At 35.1% G+C, this 21,069-nt stretch overlaps 1 protein-coding gene across 2 annotated transcripts in view; it reads left to right on the top strand.

The window, feature by feature from the left end:
• The first annotated feature begins 637 nt into the window (after positions 1-637).
• LOC132111630 (tyrosine-protein kinase receptor) overlaps positions 638-21,069 on the top strand; it is a 45,996-nt gene continuing 25,564 nt past the window's right edge. For both annotated transcript variants that reach the window (XM_059519122.1, XM_059519121.1), the window contains exons 1-6: positions 638-849; positions 14,418-14,507; positions 16,273-16,410; positions 16,531-16,750; positions 18,597-18,736; positions 18,922-19,062. In XM_059519122.1, coding sequence (XP_059375105.1) covers positions 795-849; positions 14,418-14,507; positions 16,273-16,410; positions 16,531-16,750; positions 18,597-18,736; positions 18,922-19,062 — 784 coding nt within the window. In that variant the 5' untranslated portion in view covers positions 638-794. The remainder of the gene's footprint in view (positions 850-14,417; positions 14,508-16,272; positions 16,411-16,530; positions 16,751-18,596; positions 18,737-18,921; positions 19,063-21,069) is intronic.

Below are 21,069 nucleotides of genomic sequence, written 5' to 3'. Positions count from 1 at the left end.
TTCTGGAGAGATGACAGGCGAATCTAATCTCTATATTAGAAACTCATGTAAAACACATGCTCCATCACATGACAGAGAAACACAATAACCCCCAATTCTGGCAACAGCATGTGCTGTGATGCTCTAAAGATGTGTTGTCTCCTTTAGAAAAGGATGCTCGATTAATTAATACTTGCATAATACTGCCAGTTATATGACATAACTGGTCACGTGATGACAATATGGCTGTCCCCGTGAAAAAGTGACCTGCTCCGAGTAAATCAATTGGCTTTGTCTAGAACACCGGTATATGTAGGCCTTCTGTCACCTTATGTGAATGTACATCATTTTAGTGATATTTTTCCTAAAGCCCAGTTCATTTATTTATATGGAAAGCCTGACTTGTAAAACAAACGCGTCATTTGTAAAACATTACCGAGTTTACCTTTGAGATTACCTTTGACCATGAAGAGTGCATAAGACTGACCTACCGTGACAAACCGGCATTAAGACCAAGCGTCAGTTCTTCAGGAACAGTAGGGAGAAAGAGAGAAAGAGAGAGAGAGAGAGAGAGAGAGAGAGAGAGAGAGAGAGAGAGAGAGAGAGGCGCTGCAGCATCAGCATCATAATGAATCACAGCGGCTCTGAAGCGCGAGGAGCTGGAGCTGTAAAACGGAATTTGATAGTTACGGAAAGACGCTTTATTTGTTGTTATTGTTAGCTTAAAAAAAAAAACTTTTCCCGCTCCAGTAATAAAAGTGGACAGATATTAGGCTAACAGTACTTCTCCAAGGAGCCACCTTCTCCAAGGAGCAATGGATTATGTTGCTCGTCAAACTTTTTTTCAATTTGCTTTTTTCATCTTCACAGGTAAGTAAGTGTTTGCAAACTAACTCTGACCTGCTGATTTCTGGCGATGATAAACAGGTTGTTATGAAACGCGGATAGAAATGTATTCAGACCTTAACACGTGTAAACAGATTTCTCAGTTCTACAAAATGATTTTTAAGGATGCTGAACAGCGCGGATTTCAGCAGCACTTTGACATTAAATTAATTTATTCGGACATCTCAGAATATGCTGGCCAAATGTGTGGTTTCATACTTAAAAAAATTACTCGCGAAGTGTTAGAGTATATAGGGAAGAACTAATAGACATGAGCAAGCTTGGGGAGATTAATTCTTGGCAACCAAGAATTAATGTTAACGTTCTTGGCAACCTTTCTTGAGTTAAAGACAAGCGCTCTGCAGTGCAAGTTTCATATCAGCGCACTTTACTTTAAAAGGAGCTTTATGTCGAGGATAAATAGCTACTGGCTTTCCAAAATATCTGTTATTATTGTTTATTGTTTTTAATTAATGCTCTGCATGGGACTAAGGAGACCATTTAAACATTCAGTCTGAAGTCAGAACAGATGTGCAGAATGTATTTCATGTGCAGATCTATGTTGAAAAAAATATAAGAGAGTCGGGGCTAGTTTATCCCACAAAATCTTTTCAGGGTGAGTTTATTGGTGTAAGTCAATTTCTGAATGCTCATGAAAAAAAGAATAAAAAAAGATAGTTGATTTAATACACTAAGTCTTATGATTGATTTTGGTTATGTTTTACTTTGATGAGCTGTGTTAAACTGTCATTAAACAGCCTTTATAGGCTTTTTTTTTTTTTAGCAAAATAAGCTCTGAAACTTTATGAAACAATTAATTTTGGTCAACACATATTGTGATTGATAAATTTAATACTCAAATCATGTTGCATCGTTCCTGACCTTGCCTTTATGAAAAATAGAAATCCCATTTCAACTTTTCAATTAATTCACTTGTGTCTGAACATATGCCAGTGTGTTTTTGTTTTTTTTTGTCCACTTATACATCCAATATTTTGAAGGACAGAATTCACAAAAATGTTTCTAATTTAAGAGGGCTTTGAATATGCTAATGTGTCTATTGGCTTTTGTCTATGAGATGTGATATTTAATGTAATCCTTCTCATTAGTGCCTCATCTGTCCTTCTTAGGCAAAATTACCTCATCAGCATCACAGATTATCAACTCATGTTTGTTGTCAGAGTATATATGATTTATGTAATGAGTGTTTTGCTTTTATAAGGACGTTTTTTATGTAATAGCAAACAAACTTGGTAAGAGTGGTCCACAGTTTCTATTCATGTTGAAATCGGAAAGTATGTCATTTCTCAGCAGTGTCCAGCAATCTGGCGATTTAGTATTCAATACATACATTATGTGTCTAACATATTTATTTATGGATTTATTTGTTTGTTTATTAATACTTTGGCACACACGACAATCAGTTGTGTATCTGCTGTACTTTGTTGAGCTGAGCTTTTAGCAAAACTGAATGCGCAGATGTCAGGCTGAGAAAAACCTGAAACACGCAAACTCAAGTAGCTCAAGGCACATTCAAGTATGTAGGTGAATACTGCCTTTAGCCTTTTACATTCCCTTTCTTTTTCTCTAGTGGTTTCTTTATTATCTTTCCAGTTTTCATTCATTTGTGTTTTTTTCCAAGCCAAATAAAATAACTGACTCACTCACTCAGGAATTACCAATAGTACTATCAACTACAGTACATGATATAACTAAAATGCTCTGCTTTTTTATGAACATTAAAGACAGAAAGCAGCACTCTGATATTGTGTATTATGAGTCTCTGTCATCTTACATTCATCTTTGAGGATATTTAACCATCTAGGGATTGTGAATGTCAGTGCTGTAGAGAAGAAGTAAGAGTTATGATCCAGATTCCGTCTTGTTCAGATGCATTGTCATTTATTTTACATTTGGCAGATTTTCTAACCACACTAAATTAGAAGATAGATGAATATTTTGATAGCAAGAGCCACCCTAAAGACATGAAACATGAAAAAGCAGGGATTTTAGCAGATGTTTTACCCATTTCGCAGTGGATTTATGTGAAAGAGTTCAGCTGAAATAATGTAATAGTGAAAAAAAAACTCTTATAATGGTGCTGCAAGGTCGGTCTGTGATCAGCTGTAGATAAAGCATTCCAAAAATGAATGCAAATGTGTGGAAACTGACTGTATAATCACAATTTCCTTTAAACCTTGAATTGCATTGAATTAAACGGAAAGTAATAAGTGTTGATTGTTTAATAGGCATAAATAAAGGGAGACAGACTGGTAGAAGCCAAAGCTAGCACAAAGCTAGCCAATCACATTACAGCTTGCCAGATCAAGCAACATGAAATATGCATTAGGCCATCTCAAGCAGAGACTCAAGATTATTAGACTCCACCCCCCACATTTCTGATTATTTATTGACCTAAATGGCAAGGTCGCACCTGAGTTTTACTACATTTGTATTCTTACCAGCACTTTAATTAAGGTATACAGTACAGTATGGTATAAAAGTGTTTTATAAGGGCAAACTGTAGCTGACTATTTTAGGAGGTCATTTGAACTAAATGGGACATGAATGTTGAGAGAGGTGGCTTCTTAGGTAAGTGGATGCAGCTGATTGAAATTTTTATTTTAATTATTTTTTTGTAATGAAATATTGCAGTATTTATCATAATTTTACCTGTGCACATCATTATCTGTATTTAATTCACATGTACTCATAAGTGAAATGTGAAAATTGTGTTGATTGTGGCATTAAGTTTAGATCTGCTCATGTTGCATCAGATTTCTTTTTACATGTTTTTGCGGCATTGATTATTATAACCAATCACACATCTCTCTGTTAGGCTTATGAATACAATGGCCAATTAGAGAAGTTTATATTATCACAGCAAAAAGGAGTTCTGTTTCAGTGCGCTCTTGCTGAGTGAAATATGTACCCTCGCAAATTCTCTCATCATAAACAAAATGTTCCTGATATGATGTAAGTGATTCATTTTGTAGTGTAGACAGCTTTAGTGATTATAAAAGGTGTTTTTGTGAGAGTGCTTAACTCACTCTGAAGGGACCGCTTCATGGGATTCTTTGCTTTCTTTCTGTATATAATATGTTTTTCGGGCTACTAAAACTATTGGTTTTCTAATACATAAAAAGCTATAACTACTTCATATGTGGTTTTTAACTTGTCTGTGTAGCCAGAATATAACACGCCGTTTTCCCAAACTCAAAACAAAGTATTCATTATTACAATATCAAGAGGCCTACCATTCCTGTTATTTTATTGATATACTCAATCAAATTATCCAATACATTTATACCACCTTAGAGCAGCAACTTTCTGTGTAAAGGGCCATTTGCATTCCACTGCACTGCTTTTCCATTGTATTGTTTTGTTATCTAGATGGATGTGTTCGACCATTGCGCTCACGTCTCATTGTCCTTGACATAACTTGGCATGACACAACATTCTAAAATCGTAGCACTCATGTTAAAAGTAGTTTAACTTTTTAATAAACACTTATCTTGAGCTTGCTTTTATTATTATTATTATTATTTTTGTTCAACTGCCCTACGTCTGTGTAAATGACCCCTGAATAAATAAAGATGCGAAGTCATATGCAGCTTCTGTTCCAACTGTGCAGTGTAAAAAATGGCTGTTCATAAAATTTGATTGGAAACAGTCTATAGTATTCTAGTTGATGAGAGTAACTGGTTTTATTTAAGAATGAAACAAAAAAGAACAGATACATTAAATAATAAAAAAAATGCCCTCACAAAGGTAAAAATGTCCCAGGAAATCAATTCCAGGGGGCAAACATTGTCCCTTAACTGAAGGATTATTTTCTGACTTGATGTAAACGCATCTTGTGCAAGGTCTCGTGCAAGCACTTAACCTCTCTACAACCTTTAACCAAGGCACTTACCCCCAAAAAAAGAAGAAAAAAAGAAGCTCTCTGCACTAACCTATTTCACAATCTAGTCTCTAAAAAACCCTGCCATTTTCTGCTTTGACTATTTTTGGCTCTGTGATGAATTGCTGTTATGTTTCTAATTTGTAAGTGACTTTGGATTTGGTTAAATGAAAAAAATACATTTAAATGTTATTTACATACTTTTTTCAGTATCAGTTTTGTCTTGTGTTTCTCACAAAACCCATTATAAGAAAATTAAAATGAACACAACAGGCAATTGTTGACATAGAGTGATGAGATGAGAAATGTTTGAGTCAATATTGAATCTCTGGCTTTCATCTGCAGACTTGACAAATCTGAGCATTGAATTAGACACTGATGAGATCACTAAAAGGCAAAGAAAAAAAGGTAGCACTTTATTTTACAGTCCTGTTCCTCATGTACATACTATGTACTTATTATAGTAATTACAATAAATATGTAATAACTAGATACTAACCCTGAACCTACCCCTATCCCTAACCCTACCCCGTGTAGTTACCTTGTATTACCAGAACTTTCTTAGATAAATACACTGTAAGTACACTATAAGTACATGTAAGTACACGTACTGTAAAATAAAGTGCAACCGAAAAAAAGATACATGCAAAATGTGTGCGATGAAAGGGAGAGTTCTCCCAAAAATGAAAATTCAAGTTGTTCCAAACCTGTATGAGTTTCTTTTTTCTGTTGAACACAGAAGATGATAATTTGAAGAATTTGGGTAACAGTTGACGGTAGCCAATGACAAAAGTCTCCATTTATTTTCCATTTAATCTTATCACTGTTTTGGAGGCTCAGCTGACATGTTATATGTATTTATGTTTTAGTTTCCTAAGAGTGAGCTCTCCCTGAATTTACGATGATGGAGAAAACAGCTCAGCCTTATCATGCTTATCACATCCGTTTTTCACGTTTTGAATGAGCAATTTCATCATTACTTTTTGCTGTTTGCTATTTGAGATATGAGACACTACTGACACACGATACCATAGTAACAGTGACAACATAGCCTAAGGTGGCATCATTGCGAGAGTAATATCATTTGTGAAATGCTCCAGCATTGTTGTGTTAAATATCTGCACCATGATTTTCGGGGAAACTGCATTTCATTCTTCCCACCTCATGAATTGCTGAAATGACAATATGTTGACTTTAACTTAAAGAAGTTTTTAGTTGTGAAAGTCAAGTGGGTGCTTTCACTTATAAGTGGTGCTCAGCATGACTGTGTGTCTGGTGAAATGGACTTCCATTGCCAAGGTAGCTGCATAATCGTCCAGTAATTACAGGATTGAATCTCTAAACACAGATCAAAGTGTTTGCTTTTAGCATGAAACATTACAGAGGCACAATAAGTGTGTCGTAATGTGCATCACTGCAACGTCACTCGCAAGCAGAGCATTTGTACTTCGCCTACATACACACATATATAGAGTATATATAATACAAATAGGGGTCTGAAACTCTTGGAATATGGTGTTTAATGTTTTATTTTCTATTTATTTTACAATAATAGAATATATACATATTTATTGTAAATTTTTAGTCTGCAATTTTTAAAAATGTGTTATTAATTGTATAATACTGAACTTATTTGTAGGAAATCAACAAAACGTATTAAATAAAAAAACAAAAGTCATAATAATAATTATATATATTTTCAATATATACACATTTAAATAACTATAAAAGTTAATAGAGAAAAGGACATTTTGAATGCGGATGCAAATTTAAATTAAGTCTGCTTGGTTTCTTGCTAGTTTGTGACTTTTGCATATTATATGTTTTCTATAAACAAACAAACAGACCTTTGTTTGATAATCTCTTTCTTGCCATATTTAGGGATACAGGTTTGAATGGTTGCGCTTAGCAAATTCGGTCAACATTTCCTAATATGTGCTAGTTAGCAAGTTTCTCGGCTGAAGTTTACAGTGTGCTTGTCACCCCACAGAAAAGAGGGGCGGGGTCAGTAGAGCTCATTAGCATTTAAAGCAACATGGACTAGAACGGCGTGCTGAAAACAGAGCTGATATTGACAGGCTAAAAAGGGTGTTTTTTTACACTACCATTGAGGAATTTTAACCAAAGTATGTTATAGACTTTTCATTAAGACCCTAAAGAATCATATCAACTTGTGGAAAATGGGCATCCGATGACCCCTTTGAGTGGGGTTAAAAGGAGGTTTGTTGACAACAACCTTCTATCCACATTTTTGTTATCTTTGCTTTTAATAATAGTATAAACATAGTTCTCACTGTACAACAACATGGGATTTCTGCCTCAAAAAAATGAATGGGTCGCCAAAGTGTGCTGTGAAAAGTCCAGTTACTTATACAAGTAATTATAATATTCAAACAAAATGCAACTAAACAGTGTCATGAGGGCCAGCCACACACAATTAGTCTGTAATTATTTTGTTCCCTCTTAATTTCTGTCACACCTACTACATAATAATGAAACACTTTGATTCCTGTGGAGCGGCAGACCAGATGGGCTTGTGTTTATAGACAGCTCTTCCCTCTGTTGCTTTCACAAGACTTTTTTGACTTGTCATGTTGTTGACATTTAGTTTGTGACATTCAGTGAATCAGTGTTTAGGTGGTTTTAGAGGCCTGTGGCTCCTTAAGAGCAGCAATTGATCTAAAATATTGTTGTTGCATCACTCCTGGTGAGTGAAGATGTGTTGAATACATCCTTCACATCAGAAAAAACAGTACATCCCTTTGGATCCCAGACATGGTAACCTTAAACGATTAGCTCATGAACCACTTCATGTTTTTGACATCCTGCAGTGTAGATTGTTATCAGCAGCTCAGATACGATCTAGTTAATGATTGAATGATTATAAGGAACATTCTGTGTCAAGTGATATTCTCTCAATGGCATTAAATCTGATAAGGATCCCAAAAGTAATTAAAAATAATGTTTTAAAGAGTTGTGAAAAGAACTGCAGTTTTATTGAATAATTGGACCAGGTTGGAGGTTGTAATTGACAAATGTCACAGCATATAACATTTTATAGAACATGGCAAATAAAATATGGTCCATATGCAGGAACCTATAGAATATTTTATTTATGAATGAACTGATAATAAATAATTACAAAATAAACAATATTAAGTATTTTATGCCAGATATAGGTCTGATATGATGCACAAATATACACTGTTATGATATACACTAGCATTCAAACGTCACTTATGCTTACCAAGGCCACATTTATTTGAACAAAAATAAAGTAAAAACTGCAATATTGTAAAATATTATAGCAATTTAAAATATCAGTTTTCTATTTTAATATATTTAAAATATAATTTTTTTCCTGTGATGGAAAGGGTGAATTTTCAACAAGCATTACTCCAGTCATTTCAGGCTTCTTTGATGAATAAAAAGTTCAAAAGAACAGCATTTATTTGAAATCGAAATTTGTTGTAACATTATAAATGTCTTTACTGTCACTTTTGATTGGTTTAATGCGAATGCCTTGCAAAAGTCATGCTTAAAATCTCAGTGTTGACAATTGTCAGTCCAGTGATCAAAACATTATGTTAGTAACTTACTATCTGTATGCTTCTTGCAAAAACAAATAGTCAGAATAAAGGCTTGAGAGCTTGAGACATAAAATTGTGATGAATCTTCCCTCATATATGGTAGAGAGTTTCTTCTGCAGTGATCGGGCAATAAGACAAAAGACTAAATAAAAACAGACTCTCTCCAAAACAAAGGGATACAACTGCTGCCACGTGTGTATAGTCCCGATATTTTGTTAATCTTCTAATTGATTTTATTCCAAGCAGAGCTGAATCCCATGATAGACAGTGTAGGCTTGAACTGAATTATTACAACAAAAAAAAATTAATGCTATACATTCAGTTAGTCATCATCAATGTCAGATTCAGTACATAACTCATGTTGTTTCATACTATGTCTTCAGGTTCACAGACAGAAAATGACTTTCTTTTTAAAAGAATTCCTAGTAGAACTAAGCTTTTAACATTTGGTGAGCTACAGCATTCATACTAACTCAATCACTGCTCCTGCTGTGCAGATCCGTCATTGCGAAGCCTATGATCTTTTGTGCCTTGCTATCATATTTTCATTTTTTACTAATAAATCTATAAAGTCACTGACCTGTGCAGAATTAAATTAATTTCAAAGGTACTCTATGGAATGGATGCAGAGTAGGCCAATACAAAAAAGAAAACATCCTGCTTTCTATCATAGAGCTGTACAGACAGGAAGTGAATGCTGGGGGTTTGAGCATGGATAGGATGTTTTTTTTTTCACTATGAAATATATCTTAAAACCCCTTACTTCTGATAATTTGACACTAGCTGCAACCAATTACAAGAAAAATTTAATTATGTGAGTAATGTTTTTCTAAATGCCAAAAGCCTGATTCATGAATGGGGGCTCAGATAAGTTGGCTTGCATACTCTCACTGTCCATTCTTTATAACAGCTGTCCATATATATATATATATATATATATATATATATATATATATTGTTAAAAGTCAAATGCTGTTCATTGTATGGCTTAGTTTGAACATAATACACATCTTTATCAGCTAATTTCCTTTAGGGATGTAGAACAAAACAAAATCTGTGACTAAAAGTCAGGGCTATGAATGTTTCGTATTGTTTGCAGAGGTGGATGGAGAGTTCATTTGGGATTTTAGCATCAGTAATAATAAGTAAGAAATATTTCTTGAGCTGTAAATCAGCATATTAAAAATAATTTCTGAATGATCATGTGACGCTGATGATTGGAGTAATGATACTGAAAATTCAGCTTTTACATTGCTGGTATAAATTAGATTTTTAAATATATTAAAATAGAACATTTTAAATTGTATATTTCACAATATTACTGTTTTTGCAGTATTTATGTTCAAATAAATGCAGCCATGCTGAGGATTTTAAGTTTTAAATAAAAAAATCGATCAGTGAAATCTTTCCATTATTAGTTGAATTTGTCTCTCTTCCTCTCATCTAAACATGTAACACATCATTCTACACTCTCAACACTGCCTCAAAGTCCCAGACAAACCCAAAACAATGTTCTGTGATCTTCACTAAGTGCTACAATTAAGCTACATTTATGGTGACAATATGTGCTGACAGCCTGGTTTAGTGTTGCAATAAGTTGCTTATGAACATTGAGGCAGACAGTAACAGCAAATTTAAAGCATTCTGCAGACTCTTCAGTTTTAATATATTGTTTTAATATAGGTGTTATTTATTTATTTATTTGTTTATTTTAGAATTTTTATTTCAAGAAGGTCCAACATTGTTCTGTCCCTGGAGGGTGACCACTTCCCAAAACTCTGCATACCCCTTCAAATAAACTGATAAACTGATTTTAAATATGTTTATTTGTAATGACATGCCTGAGCAATTGAAGGAGAAAGTTTTAATTTGTTTCCCTCATTTTACATCTGAATCTTTTCTTCTTTATTCTCAATTTGCCTGCTTTTTTTTCTAAATATCAAAAATATAGCAGCCCGACAACAAGTGACAATAGTAGTTTTAGAACTATATACAGATAATAGATTTGAACGAGGGAGAGCAGTTACCTCGCTGAAACAGTATGTTGGAATCACTGTGGTTCGTTGGGTCATTTTCTTGTGTCTGTCTCAAACATATATGGCTGTACGGCATTTACCATCTCTAGCATCAAAGCAATTCACACATGCTGTGCGTGGATACGGTGCAATGAATTTCGCTAATCACAGAAGTGGCCATTTACTGTACTTGCATTTCTCAAAGAGGTAACCCCCCACTTTATTAGTTCAAAACATAATAACTTGATAAGCTAACCCCTAGAAACATGATATCAGGATCTGCAAATGCATGACCCCTTTAAACCCACATCGAATATCTCAGTTCCTTCACAACATAAGCCTTTCGTGGTGAGGATTGCATGTGTGCCTCTTAACTGAAATACAGAGTATTAAGAGTCAACATTATTCTCTCTGAGAAAGAAAGAGTAGGATAAGACTTGGACAGACTTGCACACCCTCTCAGCAGATAAGTCAGCTGGGAATGCTGTGCTGTGTATCATGTTGGTGAGGAGTGACAGTTCTCTTCGGAGAGTGTGCGCTTAACGAAGTCCAGCTGTCAGATGTTCCTCTTTTGCCCTAAACTGGGGGGAACAGGTAGGCCAGATGCCATGCTTCACCGCTCGGATATGAATCAGAGGACTGTCACATATGCAAATCAAGCACAGAGTGCTCTCTTGGCAGAGAGAAATAAGTGCAAATAAGTTGCTCCTGCTGAAGAACAGACCACCTAGATGAAAGCAGGTTAAATTGAGGTTACAACTCTTGAGACAACTATCAAATCTTGGGCCATTAGAAATGTGTATAGAAATACACATCAGAGATTCATTAGTATGGGGATTTCCATGTAATGGCTTTGGATTTCTTAGTTTTGACCTTCACTGAAAAAACCATCATGGTTTACTGTTTATGGTTTATCACAGAAGTGGAGATATTCATACTTTAATATTCGTAATTCAGGGTAATTTTGTGTCACCTCAACAAATAAGAACTAGAATTTAAAATCATATTCAGATATCTTTAATACTACTTGTTGAGTTACAAATATGCAAACTTTGTAAAAATAATATTTATGGCACTCAGACAGGTTCTATGCAGATGTTTTGATAGAGGAAAACACGATACATTTAAAGTTGTAACATTATTTGTTCTTCAGACCTTCCACTATCAGCTGAATGCAATTGACCCTCATTTGGTTTCTGACCACTGAAAATGTGTACAATGTAATTATTTACTCCTGGAGCCATATTGCGTTTGCAATATCTCTGGAACGGAACTTTATAAAGCCTTAAAAATGAAGATGTCAAAAGGAAGGTTTGTTAATTAAGACCCAATATCTAAAAGGACATTTATATCTTTAATTTGTATCATTTGTATCTTTAATACTTCTTGAGTTACAGACAAGCAAACTTTGGAGAAAAAACTTGAAAAGTGCTTTCCCTCATGTTTCAGTGGTCACCACTAGCATACACTGCAACAAAGATTGCTAAAGTCAGCAGATTTTACTAACAGACCTACCTATTTGACAAATCTAACAAACAACAAAAAAATTACGGTGGCAAAAATTTTTGTTGCCTTGTCTTGCATGTGTGTGGGCTAAAAAGTTGCACTTGAATACACTGCAGCGGATGCAGCCAATGGCCAATAAGCATGTTCTGGCCTGCAAGAGAGGTGAGGGGATGCAGCCATCTGTTGACTTCATGTGTCACGGCCTTTAGTCTGACTTAAAACTGACTTGGAGTCTGTCTCATTTCAGTTTGTCCTAATGAAAGTGACAAAATCTATTCATCCATATTCAAAAAAAATTGTAGTTATTGTTTAATGAATTGTTCAAATATAGGTGAAATGCCCATTATAAGGTTCTATTGTGGAAAATTGTATATTGTGTAACAACATGCACCTATCATGAGGATGCAAATGCAAGGCGGTTTAATGACAAGATATAAATATGGTCAGACAAACAGACAACAAAGACGCTGAACCACAGGGGGAGAGTGGCAACGATCACAAGCTCAGGTGGTGTGTGATGCAGGGACCTCGGTGATCCAGTGCTGTATCTCCCAGTGAAGGTGCTCATGATTCTTGTGCAGGGAACAAGAAGACTCGATGAAGAACAACGGGGGAATTCACGATCCAAGACAGCCAGGGGAACAGAACGGAACACATGGAAGAACCACAACGATCGGACAACATGAGACACCGGTAACTGCACTTAAATAGACACATAATGGGACCCAGGTGTTGCTGTTAATCAGTAGTGATCAGGGACCACGCCCACAGACACAAACCTGCATACTAAACAAGCCGAGAGAGAGACAGCGAATTCATGAACCGTGACAGTACCCCTTCCCCTAGGAACTCCTCCTGGCGTTCCCCGACGGACTTACCTGTCGATTGTAATCATCGATCAAGGAGTGATCCAGAATGTCCCTAGCAGGAACCCAACTTCTCTCCTCTGGACCGTAACCCTCCCAGTCCACCAAGTATTGGAATCCGCGTCCCTGCCTTCTCGAATCTAGAATACGGTTAACCGAATAAGTGGGTTCCACATCTACAAGACACGGCGGGGGAGGAACCGGGACCAGTGGGTTAATAAGTGAATGAAACAGGTTTTATTTTAGATACATGGAAAGTGGGATGAATTCTCCTGTACACAGGAGGAAGTTTGAGGCGGACTGCCACCGGACTAATGATTTTGGTGACAGTGAACGGGCCAATAGATTTAGGAGCCAATTTATTAGATACGGATTGGAGCGGAATGTTCTTAGTAGAAAGCCACACTTTTTGACCAACGACGTATATGGACGGCTTTGACCAGAGGCAATCGTGCAAGTCCCCACCTGGAGCAGAGTTTCACGGGCTCTTCTCCAGCTGTGACGGGACCTCTGGATGAAGGCGTGAGCGGAGGGGACCACGACTTCGGATTCCATCCTGGGACAAAACTGGTGGCTGGTAACCTAAGCTACATTCTAATGGAGAAAGGCCCGTGGATGACACTGGCAACAAATTGTGGGTGTACTCCACCATCGAGAGTTGTTGATCAGGGACCACGCCCACAGTCACACACCTGTACACTAAACAAGCCGAGAGAGGGACAACGAATTCATGAACCGTGACAGCACCACTATTGCATGTCAAGTAAAGTAGGCCTAGCCAATTGTAGAATTGTTAACGTTTTTGGGGATTTGGGGGATTTTTCTTAAGCAGACTACTTATTTCATTTAAATGTATTTTATTCATTTCTGATAGTGTGAATATGTATTCATCTGATGGATCTAGACCCTTTTTTGTGTCATTTACTGGATATTCATTAGCAGTTAATTTTATGAGGCTTGACTTGTCCATAATGATCCCAGTTTTTTCTCCCAGAATTTTTGTTTCCTGGAATGTGCTACTGTCTGCAAAAGAAACACTGATGTTTTATTATTTTTGGTAAGTGCTGTTATAATAAATGACATCACTTGAAATGTGGTCCACCTCAGTCAGTCACAATCCAGCGCTCATCCAAAACAGCTCTGTTGTCTTAAGAGGGCAAACTTAACAGACTAAGTAGGATCCCATGGTCCTATGCAAAACAAGGAGTTGTGTATAACTTATAAAAACAAACATGAGCATATATCTACTATTAATGTGTATTGCTAAATGCTTAATTTTATTTATTTAGTTTACACATAAGTATACCCATGGGTGCTGATGATGAATGTTAGCTGATAAAATTAATGTTAGAACACTTAGCACTGCATTCAGCTGTTCTAAATAAATGCTTCATTGATAAAACTATGCATAAAATCGCCTTTAGGCAAACCACTATGCAGATCATAAAATGTCATGAGGCTTCCTGGGTCATTTTTGGCTGTGAGCATAGAGATAATCTAATCAAAATCAATGGTCTTCAGTCAAAGATGTTGGTTCTTTCATCTCAAGGATTCATTTGAAACCACTTTTCTTAAAACTGACTGGTCCTATTATTAATTAAATCATGTCAGAAGAGAACAAGGACTTTCTCTGATGGTGCGTTTGACCTTTATTTTTCTTGTCTTTCCTCAGTTGTCAGGAGCAGTTGTGCTCTGTTGGAAAGACCAGAAGATCCAGCACATCCAAATCCTCTCGACTCCAGTCCAGTAGAAGACAGTGAACGTAAAACACTGATTATTTATTTGTTCCCTATTCCTTCAACAGTTGTTTTCTTTCTTTTTGTTTCATTCTATTTTTTTTTCCTAAATGGAGTTTGTCATTGCAAGTCACAACACTGAACAGAGAAGAAGCATTATTAGCATTAGTCCACCCGGGGCACTTCCTGTTAGGATGTTTCAGCTGAATGTCAGAGGGGCTTTGTGGTTTCCCTCATTGCGGTCTCTCTTCATTATAGCGTTAAATGATTCCAAAGACAACTTTCCTGTGTTCTTCCACTGGAATGCCTGATGGCAAACAGAAAGTCCTCATGATATTACTTCTCTTGTCCAAACTAACATACCCTTGTCCTGATTATTTCTTTTTTTATAAAGTTTTGCATTTTTGGATGTACTTTAGATGAATGGGGAGTAAAAAACAGTTTAATTATATTTAATTACATTACATTAATTACAGACCATTTCACTGTGATCCTACCACTGAAACCAATTTCTTTCTGAATCTGTTTACAAACAAATTCGCTTTTTTCTTGCCCATTTTAATTACTGACATATAATATTTGAAAGGGTAGTTTTAGGGAATTTAGTGTCTCTCTCTCTCACACACTCACACACACACACACACACACACACACACACACACACACACACACACACACACACACACACACACATACACACACACACACACACGTGTATATATACATAAACAATAAATTGGCCTATAGTAACATTAATAATGCAACTAACTAACTTAATAATAATAATAATAATAATAATTATAATTAAAAAAAAAAAAAAATATATATATATATATATATATATATATATATATATTATAAAATATATACTATTTTAAATACTGTCCTTTTGAACTTTGGATTCATCACATAATCCTGAAAAAAATATCAGAGTTTCCACAAACATATTAAGCAGAACAACTGTTCAACATCAGAAATGCCTGTGTGTTGCTGATATATATGTTATTAACTTCCATATATTCAGACTTTTGAATCTTTTATCTATTTTGATTACGTCTATTACAGCTGGTCCTTCATTTAACCTTGTTAACATTAGATAATGCATGAGGGTATCAAGAACTAAAAATGATGTATTAAGTTAATGTCAACTTCTGTATAAACTATTTTCTATTTGTTTATGTATTATGTTGAATATAATGTTCAAAATATACAAAACAAAAAACTTTTCAAGAAACATGCCTTAAAGGGATACTCCACCCAAAATGAAAACTTTGTCATTAATCACTTACCCCCATGTCGTTCCAAAGCCATAAAAGCTTTGTTTGTCTTCGGAACACAATTTAAGATATTTTGAATGAAACCTGGGAGGCTTGTGACTGTCCAATAGACCAAGTAAAATACAATGTCAAGGTCCAGGAAAGTATGAAAAGTATCGTCAGAATTGTCCATCTGCCATCAGTGGTTCAACCATAACTTTATGAAGTGACGAGAATACTTTTAGTACGAGAAGAAAACAAAAATAATGACTATTCAACAATTTATTTCCTCTGTCTCTCTCTGCATTACCGTAGCGCCATTTTGGAGAATATGAGCTGAACGCAAACTCAGCCGCGACACAAGGATATGTTTTCTACGTGAATTCATGCTTTGATTTGAAAGAAAACAGTGCATCCTTGTGTCATGGCCGACACAGAAGAGGGTACACAGTTTGCTTTCAGCAGGTGTTTATTGTGCCAATGCCGTTTGAGTCCCTTTAAACTCCTAATATATTTATACTTCATTCATCCTCAGTTTCCTTCTGTGATTTTGAATCTCCATGTTCTTGGACGTTATCCAATCACAGCGCTGGAGGCGACTGGCATGTCACATCACCACAGCAAAATCTGTGTGACCAACCAATGAAAGATTACTCCACTGGAAAATGTGAAGGTATGTTTAATAACTTTCACTCAATTCAGATCAAACATTAACTGATGGACCTTTTTTTCAATTAATCAATTGTCTGTATAATAATTGGCAGTTCAGTAAGAGCTTTCTTTCTTTCAACAGGTCATTTTCTCTTACTAAAGCCCACTAATTTTGCTGCTGGCAGATATAGTTTCCACATGACCAGTCCTGTAGTGTACAGCAGTGGGCCACTTTGTCATCTTCGTCTCGCTCGTTTCCAACCGGAACCACATACAGGAAACATATCTGCCTTTGTGAAACTCATTGACCACTCCGTTATCAAACCTATAGCCCTTATAGTCAAAGACCAAGGAACTGACAGGTGAGATAGAGCTTCAGTTCTTCAACTATACAGTCATTGAATTGCCTCAAACTTGAAGCAATTAGAAAATTACAGAAATGGAAAGTCACAACAGTTACAGTTACAGTGTTTTTTTTTTTTTTTTTTTTACTTCTCACCAAGTTTGCATTTATGAAATATTACTACAAATTAAAATAACTGTTTTCTATTGGAATAATATATATATATATAAATATATAATATATAATAATATATATATATAATTTATTTCTGTAATTGCAAAGCTGGATTTTCAGCAGTCATTACTCCATTCTTCAGTGTCACTTGATTTGGAGCTCAAGAAACATTTCTTATCATCAGCAATGTTGTTATGCAATATGTTTTCCTTGATTAATTAATTGATGAATAGAAAGCTCAAAAGAACTATGTTTATTTGAAATATATATTTTGTAACAACATGAAAGTCTTTACTGTCATTTTTGATCGATTTAATGCACCCTTTCCTTGATGAATATAAGTATTAATTTCTTTAAAAACAAATCTGAACCCAAATGTATGTGTATAGATAAAAATATATATATATATTGTTTTTATTTCAAGTTATTATAACTGTGACCTTAATTGCCTATGCAAAGTCCTAAGGACTGTTGCATAGGTGCCTGTATAAAAACTGATTGTAGTTCACAAGTATGAAAAAGTATTGTTTAAACCTTTCCATCTATGAACTTGAAGCTTATTAGGATTTCACAGAATTATCTTTAAAACACAGCATCCTGAAAAAGGGATGTTTCTTTAATGTTGAGTATATATATATATATATATATATATATATATATATATATATACATGTGTGTGTGTGTGTGTGTGTGTGTGTGTGTGTGTGCATATCATACAGCAATATCTAAATATAATGGTGATCTCATAACAGATCTGAATGTCATTTTCAGTGCCAATTTTGAAAATAAATAAAAAGCAATGACATATGCACTTTATTTTCACACAGAAGAGTATAAAGGAGCATTCTGTACCCACAAGAAACAAATGCCAACCAAAAGTCTTTTGTTATGGAGATGTAGTTGATATTGATTTTCTTATGCTGGGCACGCACATCACGTAGAAGATGGACGAAAGCATTTCGTTTCTAAAAGTAGGACCTGATGTTTCATTTGGCGTAATTGGTTCTGACAGAGAGCTAGGAATAGATGGTGATGCAATGCAGTTTGGAACAAGCCAGGAAGATCATGATGTAGCTAATATACTTTTACTTTCTGCATTTGGCTATATGGATCAGGGCCTAATTGGCATATGATATAAATTAGTCATATACTTATACCTTCCATCTCAGAGATTTAGTTTAGTACAGAATGCATTATATTTCTGCTGTATTTAATCTCCTGTCCATCTAATGAAGCACACTCACATGTACAGTACCTGAGAGATTCATGTGTATTTATTTTAATGACGTACTGTAAGATGAGTTCTACAAAGTTAGCTTCTCTCTCCTAATTATTAAGCTTGTTGTTCAAACACCACTAAATTGATCTGAGGTCCATGTACTCTAATTGGCAATTTGAAGAAAGAATGAAACTAAGACAAACTGTACAAATGTTCTGGAAAAATGCAAGCACAATGTTGCGACCTTGAGACACTGTGACACATGGAATCAAATATATGCTATATTCTAGTATATGCTTTTGAACACATCCTTGCTTTTCAAGTGTGTGGTTGATTAATAATTGACATAATAGAGTATGCTTTGCCAGATGTACAGATGATTTTGACTTTATGCATCCACTATATGTTGAATCCTTTGGGTTGATCTAAAATTGAAATTTTTGTTAAAAGCGCTTCATTTTGTGTGTCCCAGGCCGCAGTGGGAGGTGCTGGAGGCTGTGATTGGCCAGTTAAATGAGCCTTTCCAGGTGACAGTGCAGTACACTTCCTGCAGCAGCCACGAAGCGGGATTTCTGGCATTTGATTCACTGGAGCTGAAGGATTGTGTCATGGGTAACAGCTTATGAAGTTTTCTCAAATGTGTTTTGAGGTTACTGTATGTGTTACTTGCATCTGTAGAGCATTTCTATTATATCACTATTTTTATTTATTATTCTATATTGAATTATTTAAATGAATGCTATCTTTATGTGGCACATTTGAACAAAATCTTTATGGTTTTCTGTGTCTTTCTGCAGTTGATGATTATTTGGATTTGGGTTCAGATTGTGAGAAATACTCATCACTTCACTGTCATTCTGGAGGCTGCATTGAGAAGCGAAGAGTGTGTGATTTTCATACCGACTGTCCACAAGGGGAAGATGAGGGCTTAATATGCAGTGAGTTAAATAAAAGATTTTAAATATTTTATAAGCCATGAAGATGCGTGGTTTCTGTTTGTCAGTCTGTCAGTAATTGTGAGCTCCCCACACTCAACATTTTAATGCAAGCACTGTTGCGCACATCAGACCATTTAGTTTGTGTGGAGCTCTTTAGTCTTAAAAAAAAGGCATTCTTTATTCATGTTTTGGTTATTTGGTTATTTTTTAATGTAGAGAACGGGCTACAACTCACCAATCCATTTATTCAGTTTATGATAATCGAAACATTTCTTTGAAAGGCGGCCTTTAAGCTATAAATCTGTAGCATTTGCAAGGTCATTCTTGACAATTTGCATTTCGTTGAGAGTGTTCAATTAACGAATGAGTAGCAGCGTGACAGGGTGATATAAGAGGGTGCCGCTGAGTAACTGGCTGGCTGTGTGTTACTCACATTAGCTGTATTAAATCTTAAGGCCAAGATAAATGTCTAATCCTTTCACTGGAGGCGTTGGATTAGCAAACCTGCTCTGTCAAAGTTTTCACTGAGTAAAGAGCTGCATAAAGGCCCTGAGTGTTTGCTTTCCTCTAGGAAAACTATTAGCATTTTTATTGATTTATTTAATCTCCATTAACATTTATACTATGCTTAGATGATTTATAATTATTGTCTGTGTGTGTGTGCAAAGAACTTTGTAGATGGTGTTATTTGGCACACAGTACTTACAGTGAAATCCACAAAGACAAAAAAAAAAAAAAAAGGTGACAGAGAAATCCAAATTTACAGGGAGTCTGTTAAAATGCATTAAAGATTCATACACACATTGCATAAATATTCTGTCAATTATTCTGGAATTAACAAAAGAACCCTAAAGGTTTGATTAGCCACTTGAAAAAAGCTAGTAACATGTGACAATAAATAATTTAAACAGCAATAAACAGCATTTTATTAATCATTTACCATGTAATTAGATTCAATTCAGTTTATTTGTTTAGCACTTTTCATAATTCATTCTGTTATATATTGTTGTCATACCAACAGTAATAATAATAAGAAAGGATTATTAAGCTGCAATAATAATATTATTATTATTATGATTGCTGAAGGAAATGCTGCGTCAGCGTTAGTAAGTGAGGTTTCTTTAAAAAAACATGTACAGTATATAATTTATATTCAAATTGTGATTATATTATATTATACGTATTTGCTTTAAAATAGTAGTAGTCACGAGTAATGCAGAAGTATGTAAACCCCCAATGCGGCTACAAGAAAATTCTGGCCTTATTTCATTCCTTCCTCAACATGTGGAAACTTCTTTTGATATTGTTTGAAGGGTTTCATATGATAAATAACTGACAGCATCCTAATGAAGATGATCTAAGTAACTCCCACTAAGTTTAAGCTTGTTAATTACATCCATGACATTCTAAAATGTGTCCGCTAGATAATGAATCAGTCAGTTAATTAAATCTGTCCTAGTCTATAACCTAACACCCAGAAAGCAACCGTTAGCTGGAGTCCAGTCATATCAGCTGTCATTTTAGGTGTGAAATATTTAAAGCGCAAAGCTAATTTAGGCACAGTTTGCCTCATGTTGATTCTTCTCTATTAAAACCATACATTGTAGACAGCAGTGAATATTGAATTTTTTCTCAGCTCTTGTCATTAAAACCTAAAAATAATTTGCGCTCCATTAAAAATATTCTATGTGCCACTACACAACATGTTCACACAAGAGAAAAATGGTATTTCCAGTAAGAAATTAAATTGATTCTGGAAAACAATCTTGCTATCCTTGTTCCATATCAACATAACTGTGGTTTGTTTATTACTAGAAGTAAATGATGTTGGAATTATGAAATATTGGAAAAAATAAAATAAAATAATTATTACTGTATCAGATTGTTGAAAAACGGACTTTGTCCTATGCAGCACCTTGACTTAAAGCTGAAGTGAACAAACCGGAAAATCTAATTAAACCATCTTTGTTTATTTAGGCATCATGATAACTTAATGGATAAATGGAA

Source organism: Carassius carassius, chromosome 31 (assembly GCF_963082965.1).
Source record: "Carassius carassius chromosome 31, fCarCar2.1, whole genome shotgun sequence".
Lineage (NCBI taxonomy): Eukaryota > Metazoa > Chordata > Actinopteri > Cypriniformes > Cyprinidae > Carassius > Carassius carassius.
This window is presented reverse-complemented; position numbering and strand designations above follow the sequence as displayed.